We start from the raw sequence: 13,307 nt of genomic DNA, 5'->3' as shown, positions 1-13,307 counted from the left end.
GTATGTACACAGTGACTGTACCAGCAGAATAGTGAGCGCAGCTCTGGAGTATAATACAGGATAAGTAATGTAATGTATGTACACAGTGACTGCACCAGCAGAATAGTGAGCGCAGCTCTGGAGTATAATACAGGATAAGTAATGTAATGTATGTACACAGTGACTGCACCAGAAGAATAGTGAGCGCAGCTCTGGAGTATAATACAGGATAAGTAATGTAATGTATGTACACAGTGACTGTACCAGCGGAATAGTGAGCGCAGCTCTGGGGGATAATACAGGATAAGTAATGTAATGTAATGTACACAGTGACTGTACCAGCAGAATAGTGAGCGCAGCTCTGGGGTATAATACAGTATAAGTAATGTAATGTATGTACACAGTGACTGCACCAGAAGAATAGTGAGCGCAGCTCTGGAGTATAATACAGGATAAGTAATGTAATGTATGTACACAGTGACTGTACCAGCGGAATAGTGAGCGCAGTTCTGGGGTATAATACAGGATAAGTAATGTAATGTATGTACACAGTGACTGTACCAGCGGAATAGTGAGCGCAGCTCTGGGGTATAATACAGAATAAGTAATGTAATGTATGTACACAGTGACTGTACCAGCAGAATAGTGAGCGCAGCTCTGGAGTATAATACAGGATAAGTAATGTATATATACAGTGTCTGTGTGTTATGGAGGTTATTTCTAGATATAGCGGTTTAATGTTCCAGTCACATGTTGGGCGTCAGTCTCCGCGTTATACGGTGATCTCAGGGCCACAGCATTTCATTGAGAAAATTGATTTTTGCCTTATTCATGCAGAATCTGTGAGAATGGCTGCAGACTTTCCTGGTGGATTCTCCTCTGATGTGTTGGAGGTTTCTGGGCTGACACTATCAGTATTTTGGTTCGGTGACTACTTTATGCCGCTCGGGGCGTCCTGCACTTTAGTGGCTTCTTGCACTCAGGCTCATTGCTGTTTCTCTTTGTTATTTTCTTACTTCTGTGATTTGCTCCTTTCCTTTTATTGCTGCCCCCACTGATTGTTATTTTCAGGCAATGTGACGAGGATTGGATCTGGTGATTCCCATTGATTATCCATTTGCTTTACTCCAGGAACGGCTCCTGTTATCTGTCCTGCCGCGCCATGTCGCTATGGAGATGAAGGCCGATATCAACGCCAAGCAGGAAGATATGATGTTTCATAAAATCTATATACAGAAGCACGACAATGTGAGGTAGGACAGCGAGGGGTGTAGTGAGGTCAAGAAGTGGTCGCTCTAAGGTGTACTGATGGGGTGCTGGGGGGTAATGAGGGTTATACTGGGGGGTACTGATGGGGTGCCGGGGGGAGGGGGGGTCTGAGGGGTAATGAGGGTTATACTGGGGAGTACTGATGGGGTGCCGGGGGGAGGGGGGGTCTGAGGGGTAATGAGGGTTATACTGGGGAGTACTGATGGGGTGCCGTGGGGAGGGGGGGTCTGAGGGGTAATGAGGGTTATACTGGGGAGTACTGATGGGGTGCCGGGGGGAGGGGGGGTCTGAGGGGTAATGAGGGTTATACTGGGGAGTACTGATGGGGTGCCGGGGGGAGGGGGGGTCTGAGGGGTAATGAGGGTTATACTGGGGAGTACTGATGGGGTGCCGGGGGGAGGGGGGGTCTGAGGGGTAATGAGGGTTATACTGGGGAGTACTGATGGGGTCTGAGGGGTAATGAGGGTTATACTGGGGAGTACTGATGGGGTCTGAGGGGTAATGAGGGTTATACTGGGGAGTACTGATGGGGTGCTGGGGGGTAATGAGGGTTATACTGGGGGGTACTGATGGGGTGCCGGGGGGAGGGGGGGTCTGAGGGGTAATGAGGGTTATACTGGGGAGTACTGATCTGGTGCTGCAGGACATGGAGGGTAATGATACTGATGGAGCACAGGTCCAGTCACTACACCTTGGCCAGACACATGGCCGCCATGGCTTCAAGCAGTATGCAGTCTATATACATTACGTGGTCTATGTGGCAGTACAGATAGAAGTCTTTGCTTCACCTATCTTATAGAAACTGCAAGCTTTGCTAATCCCTGGTGTGAACACAGCACAGAGCGTGCCGCCAGGTGACTGTCCTACCTATATACAACAGACTCAGCAAGTGCCGCATCCGTCTCCGGAGTGAGCGCCTCGTATATTCACTGTAAATAATAAGGATTCCCAGAACACAAATACGGACACGATAAATCTCCAGACAGATGAGAAACCTGCTGCCAAGTCCCTGATACACAGAGCGTGCGAGAGTCACCAGCGCAGACTAAAGGGGGCGCCGTCTCAAAGCCAAGGATGTCAATGTCGTCCACTACACAGTTTTCTTATGTTATTTTTTTTCTCTGGGGCTTATTTCCGGGATAGGTCTTCACCTATGAATGACAGTCACGCATTTGATCACTTTTTATTTCAATTTAGATTTTTTCCCCCCGCTACAGTGTTCACCATAAAAATATTTTTAGAGATTTGTAGATTGGACATTTTTGGACCCAGGGAGACCTCATGACACAGGGATGCCAAAATGCGGTGAGAAACATCCGGCGAGTTTCTGCGGGTAACTGCTTTGGATTCGGTTTCCATTCTAACGTTCCCCAAGCAGACTCTGAGAAGGGAAGCCTGAACGCCGGTGTGAGCGCAGTGTCCGGATCAGTCGTGTAGTATAAGCAGTATATGACGGTACATTCTACTCTTGTATCATAAGCAGATATTCTTAGCGGCCCCTTTCCTTGTCTCAGTAGTTTCTTCCATCTCCCGGGACGGTGACGTTACCTCCTGCCTGAGATGTTTCTGTAGAATCTGTGACTTTAATGAGAAATTCTTCCGGGAATCCAAATTACCACTGACAATGATGTTATAGGATGACCCCCACAACACGTTACATATATGACCCTGTGACACTTAGGGGAGCATGCCTACAATTAACACTTTCTGTGCCTGGCCGGATATTGATCGCTGATCTTGTTGGGATTTCTAGGTTACTTAGTTGGTGTTGTGGGATCAGGTGGTGACCCCTTGGCTGCTCTTTTGTCCCCTACTATTGCGGCTTCCCCTCCACTTCTCTATAAATATCCCTCGCTGTCCAGGCCTCCGGTATTTTTACACTTCCAGCACTGCTCATTGTACTAGCACAGCAGAGCGTAACATTCTCTGGGACTTCTCCCGGTCTATTCAGTTTGAGCTTCCTGACGCTTCTGGCCAAACCCCAGCCCTTCCTGCGCAGAAGCATCATCTCCACATGTGTATCCCATCGCCACAGCTGAGCTCCCCGCTCACCAGCCGGGACACCGAGCTCCAGATTATAATGAACATGTCAGGAAAGAAACCAAATATCAATCAAGTAAAGATCTAGTTATAAATCCATCACTGAATGATCTCAGATCACTGACTGTCTTATACTCCACTCACATCCAAAGCTGCATTCACTACTCTGATGGTACGTCATGGATTGCCATGTCTGCTCCTTATTCTCTAGATGATTATTTGCTGTCAGTCAGTGGAGTCACATTTGTTACATTTCCTCGCAGATGAGGGTTTGTTACTATAGTTTATGTACTGAGATTATAGCATTTACTCTGCACTGATACATTGTAGCAAACTCTCAGTGCAGGAGAGATCTCCAATAGACTTTTTTATTTAATGCTCAGCTTCTTCAGTTCCTCTGCTTGCTGTAAGTGACTGGCAGTGATACATCTGCTATGGGGCAACCTGGGGCTGTCACCTCAAATAACTACTGGGGTGTGTTAGACCAATGCTTTACTCCCCCATGCCTGTTCCTTTCCAGGCCCGCCTCTCGGGGACACCTCTGGCATCAGGGAGGATAGGTTCACCCCTAGTGACTGGGGCCAATAATTTCTTACCTGCAGAGATTAAAATCCCCTCCTGATGTAAAACCTCTCACAGCTGATGGTTTGTCACCTTTGTATTCAGTGTCAATAATCCTCTGTGAGATAAACAGCCTGAATTGTGAGCTCTGATACATTGTAGCAAACTATCAGGACGGAATAGATGGTCGCTGATACATTGTAGCAAACTATCAGGACGGAATAGATGGTCGCTGATACATTGTAACAAACTATAAGGACAGAAGAGATGGTCGCTGATACATTGTAGCAAACTATCAGGTCAGAAGAGATGGTCACTGATACATTGTAGCAAACTATCAGGACGGAAGAGCTGGTCCCTGATACATTGTAGCAAAGTATCAGGACAGAAGAGATAGTCGCTGATACATTGTAGCAAAGTATCAGGACAGAAGAGATGGTCGCTGATACATTATAGCAAAGTATCAGGACAAAAGAGATGGTCGCTGATACATTGTAACAAACTATCAGGACAGAAGAGATGGTCGCTGATACATTGTAGCAAACTATCAGGACAGAAGAGATGGTCGCTGATACATTGTAGCAAAGTATCAGGACAGAAGAGATAGTCGCTGATACATTGTAGCAAAGTATCAGGACAGAAGAGATGGTCGCTGATACATTGTAGCAAACTATCAGGACAGAAGAGATGGTCGCTGATACATTGTAGGAAACTATCAGGTCAGAAGAGATGGTCGCTGATACATTGTAACAAACTATCAGGACAGAAGAGATGGTCGCTGATACATTGTAGCAAACTATAAGGACAGAAGATATGGTCGCTGATACATTGTAGCAAACTATCAGGACAGAAGAGATGGTCGCTGATACATTGTAGCAAACTATCAGGACAGAAGAGATGGTCACTGATACATTGTAGCAAACTATCAGGACAGAAGAGATGGTCGCTGATACATTGTAGCAAAGTATCAGGACAGAAGAGATGGTCACTGATACATTGTAGCAAAGTATCAGGACAGAAGAGATGGTCGCTGATACATTGTAGCAAAGTATCAGGACAGAAGAGATGGTCGCTGATACATTGTAGCAAACTATCAGGACAGAAGATATAGTCGCTGATACATTGTAGAAAACTATCAGGATAGAAGAGATGTTCGCTGATACATTGTAGCAAATTATCAGGACAGAAGAGATGGTCGCTGATACATTGTAGCAAACTATCAGGACAGAAGAGATGGTCGCTGATACATTGTAGCAAACTATCAGGACAGAAGAGATGGTCACTGATACATTGTAGCAAACTATCAGGACAGAAGAGATGGTCGCTGATACATTGTAGCAAACTATAAGGACAGAAGAGATGGTCGCTGATACATTGTAGCAAACTATAAGGACAGAAGAGATGGTCGCTGATACATTGTAGCAAAGTATCAGGACAGAAGAGATGGTCGCTGATACATTGTAACAAACTATCAGAACAGAAGAGATGGTCACTGATACATTGTAGCAAACTATAAGGACAGAAGAGATGGTCACTGATACATTGTAACAAACTATCAGGACAGAAGAGATGGTCGCTGATACATTGTAGCAAACTATCAGGACAGAAGAGATGGTCGCTGATACATTGTAGCAAACTATCAGAACAGAAAAGATGGTCGCTGATACATTGTAGCAAACTATCAGGACAGAAGAGATGGTCGCTGATACATTGTAGCAAAGTATCAGAACAGAAGAGATGGTCACTGATACATTGTAGCAAAGTATCAGAACAGAAGAGATGGTCACTGATACATTGTAGCAAAGTATCAGGACAGAAGAGATGGTCGCTGATACATTGTATCAAACTATCAGGACAGAAGAGATGGTCGCTGATACATTGTAGCAAACTATCAGGTCAGAAGAGATGGTCGCTGATACATTGTAGCAAACTATCAGGACAGAGGAGATGGTCGCTGATACATTGTAACAAACTATCAGAACAGAAGAGATGGTCGCTGATACATTGTAGCAAAGTATCAGGACAGAAGAGATGGTCGCTGATACATTGTAACGAACTATCAGAACAGAAGAGATGGTCGCTGATACATTGTAGCAAACTATCAGGACAGAGGAGATGGTCGCTGATACATTGTAACAAACTATCAGAACAGAAGAGATGGTCGCTGATACATTGTAGCAAAGTATCAGGACAGAAGAGATGGTCGCTGATACATTGTAACAAACTATCAGAACAGAAGAGATGGTCGCTGATACATTGTAGCAAACTATCAGGACAGAAGAGATGGTCGCTGATACATTGTAGCAAACTATCAGGACAGAAGAGATGGTCGCTGATACATTGTAGCAAACTATCAGGACAGAAGAGATGGTCGCTGATACATTGTAACAAACTATCAGGTCAGAAGAGATGGTCGCTGATACATTGTAGCAAAGTATCAGGACAGAAGAGATGGTCGCTGATACATTGTAGGAAACTATCAGGTCAGAAGAGATGGTCACTGATACATTGTAACAAACTATCAGGTCAGAAGAGATGGTCGCTGATACATTGTAGCAAACTATCAGGACAGAAGAGATGGTCGCTGATACATTGTAACAAACTATCAGGACAGAAGAGATGGTCGCTGATACATTGTAGCAAACTATCAGGACAGAAGAGATGGTCGCTGATACATTGTAACAAACTATCAGGTCAGAAGAGATGGTCGCTGATACATTGTAGCAAAGTATCAGGACAGAAGAGATGGTCGCTGATACATTGTAGGAAACTATCAGGTCAGAAGAGATGGTCACTGATACATTGTAACAAACTATCAGGTCAGAAGAGATGGTCGCTGATACATTGTAGCAAACTATCAGGACAGAAGAGATGGTCGCTGATACATTGTAACAAACTATCAGGACAGAAGAGATGGTCGCTGATACATTGTAGCAAAGTATCAGGACAGAAGAGATAGTTGCTGATACATTGTAGCAAAGTATCAGGACAGAAGAGATGGTCGCTGATACATTGTAGCAAACTATCAGGACAGAAGAGATGGTCGCTGATACATTGTAACAAACTATAAGGACAGAAGAGATGGTCGTTGATACATTGTAGCAAACTATCAGAACAGAAGAGATGGTCGCTGATACATTGTAGGAAACTATCAGGACAGAAGAGATGGTCGCTGATACATTGTAGCAAACTATCAGGACAGAAGAGATGGTCGCTGATACATTGTAGCAAACTATCAGGACAGAAGAGATAGTCGCTGATACATTGTAGCAAACTATCAGGACAGAAGAGATGGTCGCTGATACATTGTAACAAACTATCAGGACAGAAGAGATGGTCGCTGATACATTGTAGCAAAGTATCAGGACAGAAGAGATGGTCGCTGATACATTGTAGCAAAGTATCAGGACAGAAGAGATGGTCGCTGATACATTGTAACAAACTATCAGAACAGAAGAGATGGTCGCTGATACATTGTAGCAAAGTATCAGGACAGAAGAGATGGTCGCTGATACATTGTAGCAAACTATCAGGACAGAAGAGATGGTTGCTGATACATTGTAGCAAACTATCAGGACAGAAGAGATGGTCGCTGATACATTGTAACAAACTATCAGGTCAGAAGAGATGGTCGCTGATACATTGTAGCAAAGTATCAGGACAGAAGAGATGGTCGCTGATACATTGTAGCAAAGTATCAGGACAGAAGAGATGGTCGCTGATACATTGTAGCAAACTATCAGGTCAGAAGAGATGGTCACTGATACATTGTAACAAACTATCAGGTCAGAAGAGATGGTCGCTGATACATTGTAGCAAACTATCAGGACAGAAGAGATGGTCGCTGATACATTGTAGCAAACTATAAGGACAGAAGATATGGTCGCTGATACATTGTAGGAAACTATCAGGTCAGAAGAGATGGTCGCTGATACATTGTAGCAAACTATCAGGTCAGAAGAGATGGTCGCTGATACATTGTAGCAAAGTATCAGGACAGAAGAGATGGTCGCTGATACATTGTAGCAAAGTATCAGGACAGAAGAGATGGTCGCTGATACATTGTAGGAAACTATCAGGTCAGAAGAGATGGTCGCTGATACATTGTAGCAAACTATCAGGTCAGAAGAGATGGTCGCTGATACATTGTAGCAAACTATCAGGTCAGAAGAGATGGTCGCTGATACATTGTAGGAAACTATCAGGTCAGAAGAGATGGTCACTGATACATTGTAACAAACTATCAGGTCAGAAGAGATGGTCGCTGATACATTGTAGGAAACTATCAGGACAGAAGAGATGGTCGCTGATACATTGTAACAAACTATCAGGACAGAAGAGATGGTCGCTGATACATTGTAACAAACTATCAGGACAGAAGAGATGGTCGCTGATACATTGTAACAAACTATCAGGACAGAAGAGATGGTCGCTGATACATTGTAACAAACTATCAGGACAGAAGAGATGGTCGCTGATACATTGTAGCAAAGTATCAGGACAGAAGAGATGGTCGCTGATACATTGTAGCAAAGTATCAGGACAGAAGAGATGGTCGCTGATACATTGTAGCAAACTATCAGGACAGAAGAGATGGTCGCTGATACATTGTAACAAACTATCAGGACAGAAGAGATGGTCGCTGATACATTGTAACAAACTATCAGGACAGAAGAGATGGTCGCTGATACATTGTAGCAAAGTATCAGGACAGAAGAGATGGTCGCTGATACATTGTAGCAAACTATCAGGACAGAAGAGATGGTCGCTGATACATTGTAACAAACTATCAGGACAGAAGAGATGGTCGCTGATACATTGTAGCAAAGTATCAGGACAGAAGAGATGGTCACTGATACATTGTAGCAAAGTATCAGAACAGAAGAGATGGTCGCTGATACATTGTAGCAAACTATCAGGACAGAAGAGATGGTCACTGATACATTGTAGGAAACTATCAGGACAGAAGAGATGGTCGCTGATACATTGTAGCAAACTATCAGGACAGAAGAGATGGTCGCTGATACATTGTAGCAAAGTATCAGAACAGAAGAGATGGTCGCTGATACATTGTAGCAAACTATCAGGACAGAAGAGATGGTCGCTGATACATTGTAACAAACTATCAGGACAGAAGAGATGGTCGCTGATACATTGTAGCAAAGTATCAGAACAGAAGAGATGGTCGCTGATACATTGTAGCAAAGTATCAGAACAGAAGAGATGGTCGCTGATACATTGTAGCAAAGTATCAGAACAGAAGAGATGGTCGCTGATACATTGTAGCAAACTATCAGGACAGAAGAGATGGTCGCTGATACATTGTAACAAACTATCAGGACAGAAGAGATGGTCACTGATACATTGTAGCAAAGTATCAGAACAGAAGAGATGGTCGCTGATACATTGTAGCAAACTATCAGGACAGAAGAGATGGTCGCTGATACATTGTAACAAACTATCAGGACAGAAGAGATGGTCGCTGATACATTGTAGCAAAGTATCAGGACAGAAGAGATGGTCACTGATACATTGTAGCAAAGTATCAGAACAGAAGAGATGGTCGCTGATACATTGTAGCAAACTATCAGGACAGAAGAGATGGTCACTGATACATTGTAGGAAACTATCAGGACAGAAGAGATGGTCGCTGATACATTGTAGCAAACTATCAGGACAGAAGAGATGGTCGCTGATACATTGTAGCAAACTATCAGGACAGAAGAGATGGTCACTGATACATTGTAGCAAACTATCAGGTCAGAAGAGATGGTCGCTGATACATTGTAACAAACTATCAGGACAGAAGAGATGGTCGCTGATACATTGTAACAAACTATCAGGACAGAAGAGATGGTCGCTGATACATTGTAACAAACTATCAGGACAGAAGAGATGGTCGCTGATACATTGTAGCAAACTATCAGGACAGAAGAGATGGTCGCTGATACATTGTAGCAAACTATCAGGACAGAAGAGATGGTCGCTGATACATTGTAACAAACTATCAGGACAGAAGAGATGGTCGCTGATACATTGTAACAAACTATCAGGACAGAAGAGATGGTCGCTGATACGTTGTATCTAACCACTAGGGTGAGTTCAGACTTTCAGAAAGTTGAGACAGAGATGAGTTTATTTTGCGCGGCCCCTTTAACCCTCCGGCAGGATTCTGGTCCCAGCAGATTGACTATTATTACAGCTGATAGGACAAGCGTCACGCCGGGCGCCGCGCCGCTGCTTCTCCTATTATTGAACTGCACAATGAGAACGACCTTGTTATCAGAAATTTTCCGCTAATTTCCCAGTTCTCATCGTCCACGTGGAATTGTCAGAAAGGTTTCTATTAAAATGTTACATCTGAAGAACATGGCGGCTGCGCTAATCCTGAGCTGACGGCGCTTGTCATGTGAAGATTTATGAGAACGACGCCTCGTTGCTTTCAGTTTCCATGGAGATGCGCTGGATGACTTTTACACGCAACTCTATCAGTCGGATATTCCACAGGAAAGGCAGAGATGGCGACTCCGCTGATCCTGGCGCCGGTCATGTGACCGCTCTGCGTATTACCTGCTGTGTACGTTGCGCTTTCTTCTTGGGGTTCCGTCTGCTCATACCCCATAATACACGTCTCATTGTAATTAATAGGATGACCTGGGACTATCCTCAGGATCTGCGCCTTGTCTGTGGCTCCGGGGTCAGACCTTGTATTACGTCCCATTGGTTATACAAGCTCTAACTGTGGTCCTGGACCCCCCCCCCCCCCCGGAGCAAAACTCCATCTTGGTTATTCTGCTGACTGCTCGGACGCTGACACCCCAGTAAGCCTGGCGATGATGATGATGATGATGATGATGATGGTAGATTCACTATGACAAGGGCAACAAAGAAAACACTGATGTCGCAAAGTGACAAAACATTTCTAGCTCCTGCTCAATAAGATGTCACATACAACAATCAAGTGTCTGTGACCCAACACTGCCCCCTATGTATAAGAATGTGAAATAGCACAATATAATGTAATACTCCTGTATACAAACATATACCATAATACAGACTCCTATATACAAGAACATGCCGTGACACTAATACTATATACAACATAAAGTAATATTACTCCTGTATACAAACATATACCATAATACTGACTCCTATATACAAACATATACCATAATACTGACTCCTATATACAAACATATACCATAATACTGACTCCTATATACAAACATATACCATAATACAGACCCCTATATACAAACATATACCATAATACTGACTCCTATATACAAGAACATGCCGTGACACTAACACTATATACAACATGAAGTAATGTTACTCCTATATACAAAAGATCCCATAATGCCATAGCACGGCCCCTATAGATACCAGCACACTGTGACACTGCATCTATACATCTAGAACGCTACCATTTACTGCCCAGTATATACTGTACATGATATAATTCTTCTATATTGTGGGATGGGATTGGTCACTTTTGGGGGTCTCGCCGGTTCGGTTACATTGCTGATACGTTTCTCTCTCCCCAGCATTCTGTTTGCGGATATTGAGGGGTTCACCAGTCTCGCCTCCCAGTGCACTGCGCAGGAACTGGTCATGACGCTGAATGAATTATTTGCCCGATTTGACAAACTTGCGGCCGTAAGTACAGGAGAAAAGATTGTAATAAGTGACCCTGTAAAAGGAAACTCGCCAGAACTGATGGGACGGCTCCTGCACTTATGGATATGCCAGACATTTGTAGTCAGAGCCCCCCTATAACTGCTGCAGAGTGACAGTGACATCATCAGTGCAGTGACATCATCAGTGCAGTGACATCATCAGTGCAGTGACATCATCAGTACAGTGACATCATCAGTGCAGTGACATCATCAGTGCAGTGACATCATCAGTGCAGTGACAGGTCGCAGTGTCAGTCCTGGGTGGAGTTCCCCTTTAAGGAAACCAAATAGTGATTGTTATGTATCATCATTATCTTCTTATGGGGTTGATGGTTTCGCTTCCTTTTGTAGGAAAACCACTGTCTGCGGATCAAGATCCTGGGTGACTGCTATTACTGTGTGTCGGGGCTCCCGGAGGCTCGCGCTGACCACGCCCACTGCTGCGTGGAGATGGGTCTGGATATGATCGAGGCGATCTCGTAAGTGCATGGCCCCTGCAAACACTGGAGCAGTCCTGAGCACATGAAGAGTAATCCTTGTATAACGCCGCGTCCTGTAGACTTTATGGTTCTTTCCTCTGCTTGCTGTCAGTGAATCTGAAAGCCTTTCATGATACAAAGATTATTCTAGATTTAGCTAGGACTGGGTGATATGTGCCCAGTGACGGCCAGCTCTGCTCTGTCTGTATATAGGATATATGTACACGCTCCTTGTGCCTGGCTGTGTAGTGAGCACAGAATATGGCTGCCAGGTGCACCAGTAAAGGAAAGATTGTGCAACGTGAGCGAGAACCTGCTGAGCTCCCCTTATAACTGCCTTATGTGTTATGTCTCCCCCTGCAGGCTGGTGAGAGAAGTGACCGGTGTTAATGTGAACATGCGAGTAGGAATCCACAGCGGACGTGTACACTGCGGGGTCCTGGGGCTGAGAAAGTGGCAGTTTGATGTCTGGTCCAATGATGTCACCCTCGCCAATCACATGGAAGCGGGAGGCAAAGCCGGGTAAGTGAGGAGCATGGAGGAGGTGAAAATGACCAAAAATACAATACAGTGTATCACTTCCATCATCCCTGACCCCAGGAGCTGACAATCTAATCTCTATATCACACACAATGTATCACTCCCATCATCCCTGACCCCAGGAGCTGACAATCTAATCTCTATATCACACACAATGTATCACTCCCATCATCCCTGACCCCAGGAGCTGACAATCTAATCTCTATATCACACAATGTATCACTGCCATCATCCCTGACCCCAGGAGCTGACAATCTAATCTCTATATCACACAATGTATCACTCCCATCATCCCTGACCCCAGGAGCTGACACTCTAATCTCTATATCACACACAATGTATCACTCCCATCATCCCTGACCCCAGGAGCTGACACTCTAATCTGTATATCACACACCATGTATCACTCCCATCATCCCTGACCCCGGGAGCTGACAATCTAATCTCTATATCACACACAATGTATCACTCCCATCATCCCTGACCCCAGGAGCTGACAATCTAATCTCTATATCACACACAATGTATCACTCCCATCATCCCTGACCCCAGGAGCTGACAATCTAATCTCTATATCACACACAATGTATCACTCCCATCATCCCTGACCCCAGGAGCTGACACTCTAATCTCTATATCACACACACAATGTATCACACCCATCATCCCTGACCCCAGGAGCTGACAATCTAATCTCTATATCACACACAATGTATCACTCCCATCATCCCTGACCCCAGGAGCTGACAATCTAATCTCT

At 44.4% G+C, this 13,307-nt stretch overlaps 1 protein-coding gene across 1 annotated transcript in view; it reads left to right on the top strand.

The window, feature by feature from the left end:
- Window positions 1–13,307, top strand: part of ADCY5 (adenylate cyclase 5) — a 108,712-nt gene that overhangs the window by 72,196 nt on the left and 23,209 nt on the right. The window contains exons 3-6 of the mRNA XM_075284715.1: window positions 1,111–1,232; window positions 11,397–11,508; window positions 11,880–12,007; window positions 12,371–12,529. Coding sequence (XP_075140816.1) covers window positions 1,111–1,232; window positions 11,397–11,508; window positions 11,880–12,007; window positions 12,371–12,529 — 521 coding nt within the window. The remainder of the gene's footprint in view (window positions 1–1,110; window positions 1,233–11,396; window positions 11,509–11,879; window positions 12,008–12,370; window positions 12,530–13,307) is intronic.

Source organism: Leptodactylus fuscus, chromosome 8 (assembly GCF_031893055.1).
Source record: "Leptodactylus fuscus isolate aLepFus1 chromosome 8, aLepFus1.hap2, whole genome shotgun sequence".
Classification (NCBI taxonomy): domain Eukaryota; kingdom Metazoa; phylum Chordata; class Amphibia; order Anura; family Leptodactylidae; genus Leptodactylus; species Leptodactylus fuscus.
Note: the sequence above shows the minus strand (reverse complement) of the source record. Positions and strands in the feature narration are given on the sequence as shown.